The 4,256-nt window shown below is 45.6% G+C and overlaps 1 protein-coding gene and 1 pseudogene across 1 annotated transcript in view; both read left to right on the top strand.

Moving 5' to 3' along the window:
• The window catches only part of LOC106302770, a 3,123-nt gene extending 2,812 nt beyond the window's left edge, over positions 1-311 (top strand). The window contains exon 4 of the mRNA XM_013739209.1: positions 13-311. Coding sequence (XP_013594663.1) covers positions 13-311 — 299 coding nt within the window. The remainder of the gene's footprint in view (positions 1-12) is intronic.
• Positions 312-317: 6 nt separating this feature from the next.
• LOC106302769 lies at positions 318-3,443 on the top strand (annotated as a pseudogene).
• Positions 3,444-4,256: the final 813 nt, after the last annotated feature.

Raw genomic sequence — 4,256 nt, 5'->3', positions numbered from 1 at the left:
CTTACTCTGTAGCACGACGTCTAGGATACACGCATTTCAAACCAACTAAGATGTCCTTAGTATTCGCGGATAGATCAGTCAAATCCCCAGTTGGTATACTAGAGGATCACCAAGTAAAAGTCGGAAACACCTCTGTTCCAGCAGACTTCGTTGTTCTGGAGCTGGAAGAAGAGTCTAAGGATCCTCTCCCTCTCATCTTGGGAAGACCATTCCTATGTACTGTTGGAGCCATCATTGATGTGCGACAAGGGAAGATTGATCTGAATCTTGGGGACGTAGTCATGCAATTCGAGATGGATGAACTACTATAAAAGCCGATGTTAGATGGGCAGACCTTTGAGGTTGATGGAGGGATTGACCCGCTGCAACCTCGCGAAGGAATGATCGAGGAGATTCTTACAGAAGACCCACTTGAGCTTGCACTAGTAAGAGCTGAGGCCGAGCAGAGTGTCGTAAACATTGATGCAGACGGGTATGCCAAGATGCTTGATTCCGCAAGGAGTATGGGAAAAATGGTAGCGAGTCTAAGTCTGGGGGAGGCAAGCAAAATGGACGAGAACACTCCAGCTGGAGCGACCCCTACACCGAACTTGCCTGTTCCGCCGAACCAACCAGATGATCCCTGGAGCGAGCTTAAAGCTCCCAAGGTTGAGCTAAAACCCCTTCCCAAGGGGCTCAGGTACGCTTTCTTAGGTCCGAATTCCACCTACCATGTCATTGTGAACGCTGAACTAAATAATGTGGAAACTGCATTGCTTTTGTGTGAGCTTAGGAAATATCGTAAGGCATTAGGATATTCACTAGCTGACATACCTGGCATTTCATCTGATTTATGCATGCATAGAATACACTTAGAAAATGAATCAATGACTTATGTCGAACATCAGAGGAGGTTAAACCCGAATCTAAAAGATGTTGCTAAGAAAGAGATTATGAAACTTCTTGAAGCGGGTGTGATCTATGCCATATCTGATAGTAAATGAGTTAGCCCTGTTCATGTAGTACCTAAGAAAGGTGGGATCACTGTTATCACGAATGAAAAGAATGAATTGATCCCTACTAGGACAGTGACAGGACATCGCATGTGCATTGATTTCAGAAAATTAAATGCAGCAACCAGAAAGGATCACTTTCCACTCCCTTTAATTGATCAAATGCTTGAGAGATTGGCTAACCACCGATAATACTGCTTTTTAGATGGTTATTTAGGTTTCTTTCAGATCCCTATCCATCCAGACGATCAGGAAAAGACGACGTTCACCTGCCCCTATGGAACGTACGCTTACCGGAGAATGCCATTCGGCTTGTGCAATGCGCCAACAACATTTCAGCGCTGCATGATGTCAATCTTTACTGACCTGATTGAAGACATTATGGAGGTTTTCATGGACGATTTCAGTGTCTATGGAAGCTCCTTTAGTGTCTGTTTGTCTAACTTGTGCAGGGTACTAAAAAGGTGTGAGGAGAAACATCTAGTGCTCAATTGGGAGAAGTGCCACTTCATGGTCATGGATGGGATTGTTCTGGGGCACAAGATCTCCGAGAAAGGGATTGAGGTGGATAAGGCAAAGATAGAGGTGATGATGAGCTTGCAACCACCAACAACTATGAAAGCTATCAGGAGTTTCTTGGGTCACGCGGGGTTTTACAGAAGGTTCATCCAGGACTTCTCAAGGATAGCGAGACCACTCACCAGACTGCTCTGCAAGGAGATCAAGTTTGATTTCAACAGTGAGTGCTTTGCTGCGTTCCATACCATCAAAGGAGCTCTAGTCAGCGCGCCTGTAGTACAACCGCCAGACTGGGATCTCCCTTTTGAAATCATGACTGATGCCAGCGATTTTGCAGTTGGAGCAGTCCTTGGGCAGCGCAAAGATAAGAAACTTCATGTAATCTATTACCCAAGCAAAACCATGGATGAAGCTCAATGCAGATACGCTACGACTGAGAAGGAACTTCTTGCTATTGTTTTTGCATTCGAGAAGTTCAGATCCTACCTGGTGGGATCTAAGGTGATTGTGCACACCGACCATGCTGCTCTTAAGTACCTGCTCACAAAGAAAGATGCAAAACCGAGGTTGTTGAGGTGGATTCTTCTTCTCCAAGAATTCGATCTTGAGATAAAAGATAAGAGAGGGGTTGAGAATGGGGTTGCAGACCATTTGTCCAGAATGAAGATTGAGGGCGACACAGCTCTTGATGAAGAACACCTAGTGGAACACGTCAACGCGATTGGTCTGCATTTCGCGGAACAACCTCTACGAATCACATCCGACTGTTCTCGCATCGCAGAACAACCTCTGGGAATGATACCCGACTGTTCTCGCATCGCGGAACAGCCAGTCGCCGCAATTCAAAAGTAGTACTCTCACCTCCCGTGGTTTGGTGAGATTGCGAATTTTCTTGCTGCTGAAAAGCAACCTCCTAAGTTCACTGGAAACGACAAGAGGAAATTTTTAAGGGAGGCGAAGCGTTATGTTTGGGATGAACCGTACTTGTACAGACATTGCAAGGATGGCTTGTTCAGAAGGTGTGTTCCCGAGGCAGATATCCCAGGAATCCTACATCATTGCCATGGTTCTTCTTACGCATGCCACTTTGCTACATTCAAAACGGTTTCCAAAATCCTTCAAGCGGGTTTCTGGTGGCAAACTATGTTCAGGGATGCTCACGCCTACATAGCCAGATGCGATGCATGCCAGCGACTTGGGAACATCAGCAAGAGGAATGAGATGCCTCAGAATTACATTCTAGAGGTTGAGGTGTTTGACTGTTGGGGAGTCGATTTCATGGGCCCATTCCACCCATCCTTCAAGAACGAGTACATCCTCGTCGCCATTGACTATGTATCTAAGTGGGTAGAAGTGATGGCGAGTCCCACTAATGATGCAAAAGCGGCGACTAAGATGTTCAGCTCCATCATCTTTCCGAGATTTGGAGTGCCTCGAGTGGTCATTAGCGATGGTGGAACACACTTCATCAACAAGGCATTTCAAGGCCTCTTAAAGAAGAATGGAGTAAGGCACAAGGTGGCGACCACTTATCATCCACAGACGAGTGGACAGGTTGAGGTTTCCAACAGGGAGATCAAGAGCATTCTCCAGAAAACTATCAACACCTCACGAAAGGACTGGTCACTTAAGCTGGACGATGCCCTATGGGCCTACAGAACGGCCTACAAAACGCCGCTAGGGACCACCCCCTATCACCGGGTCTACGGTAAGGCGTGTCACCTTCCTGTGGAACTCGAATACAAGACTGCACGGGCAGTCAAGTTACTGAATTTCGACATCAAGCCAGCAACTGAGAGGCGCATGATCCAAATCCATGAGCTGGAAGAGATAAAGCACCTCGCCTATGAAAGCTCCAAAATTTATAAGGAAAAGACCAAGGCCTACCATGACAAGCGAATCCATTGCCAGACGTTTCGAACCCAACGATAAGGTCTTGCTTTTCAATTCAAGGCTGAGGTTGTTCCTAGGCAAGCTGAAGTCTAGATTGTCCGGACCCTTCACTGTTAAGAAAGTTCGACCCTACGGAGCTGTTGTGTTACTGGACAGAAAAGGAGACAAGTTCGTAGTGAACGGACAGCGCCTAAAGCATTACCTTGCTAACTCCACTATCGCAGAGGGCGAAGAAATTCCCCTAAGCGATCCCCCATCAGCATGATCGGCTGATCCAAGTCAAGCTAATGACTTTAACCAAGCGTTTGGTGGGAGGCAACCCACTGGTTAGTGTGTACACTATTTTCTATAGTCTATTTTATTTCTTTTCAGATTTATTTTGTAGGTCAAAAAGAAGAAAAAATGGACACTTCAGTCAGAACAACCAAAGGACTATTCTTTTGGTAGAACAACCCATTGCCTGTTCCAGGTAAGTGTTCCGAACCAAAAAAAATAAAAAAAAGGAGGGCAGTTAGGGCTTTGCCTATTTAAGGCCCCACCCTTCCACTTTCCTCTTTCACTCCGCCGTACACTGTTCCCCAACCCTTGCGATTTTTAAGCAACCACCAAAGCTCAGATCTTCATCTATTTTAAGTGGTTTTTGCTTCTCACTCATTTGGAATTTCGAGTTCTTTCTGTTTTTGCAGTCCGTTTCACCATTTTCAACAGGTAAGAGGCTCGACAATCCCCATCTAAATCGCAAAACTCGGTTTGTAAAGTTCATCATTCTAACCGCTTCATAGATCGATTCTTTTTGAACTACTTGATTTGGATTTTCCCTTTTGCTGTTAGGGTTGATTTAGAAGATGAACT

This window comes from Brassica oleracea, chromosome C7 (genome assembly GCF_000695525.1).
Source record: "Brassica oleracea var. oleracea cultivar TO1000 chromosome C7, BOL, whole genome shotgun sequence".
NCBI lineage: Eukaryota > Viridiplantae > Streptophyta > Magnoliopsida > Brassicales > Brassicaceae > Brassica > Brassica oleracea.
This window is presented reverse-complemented; position numbering and strand designations above follow the sequence as displayed.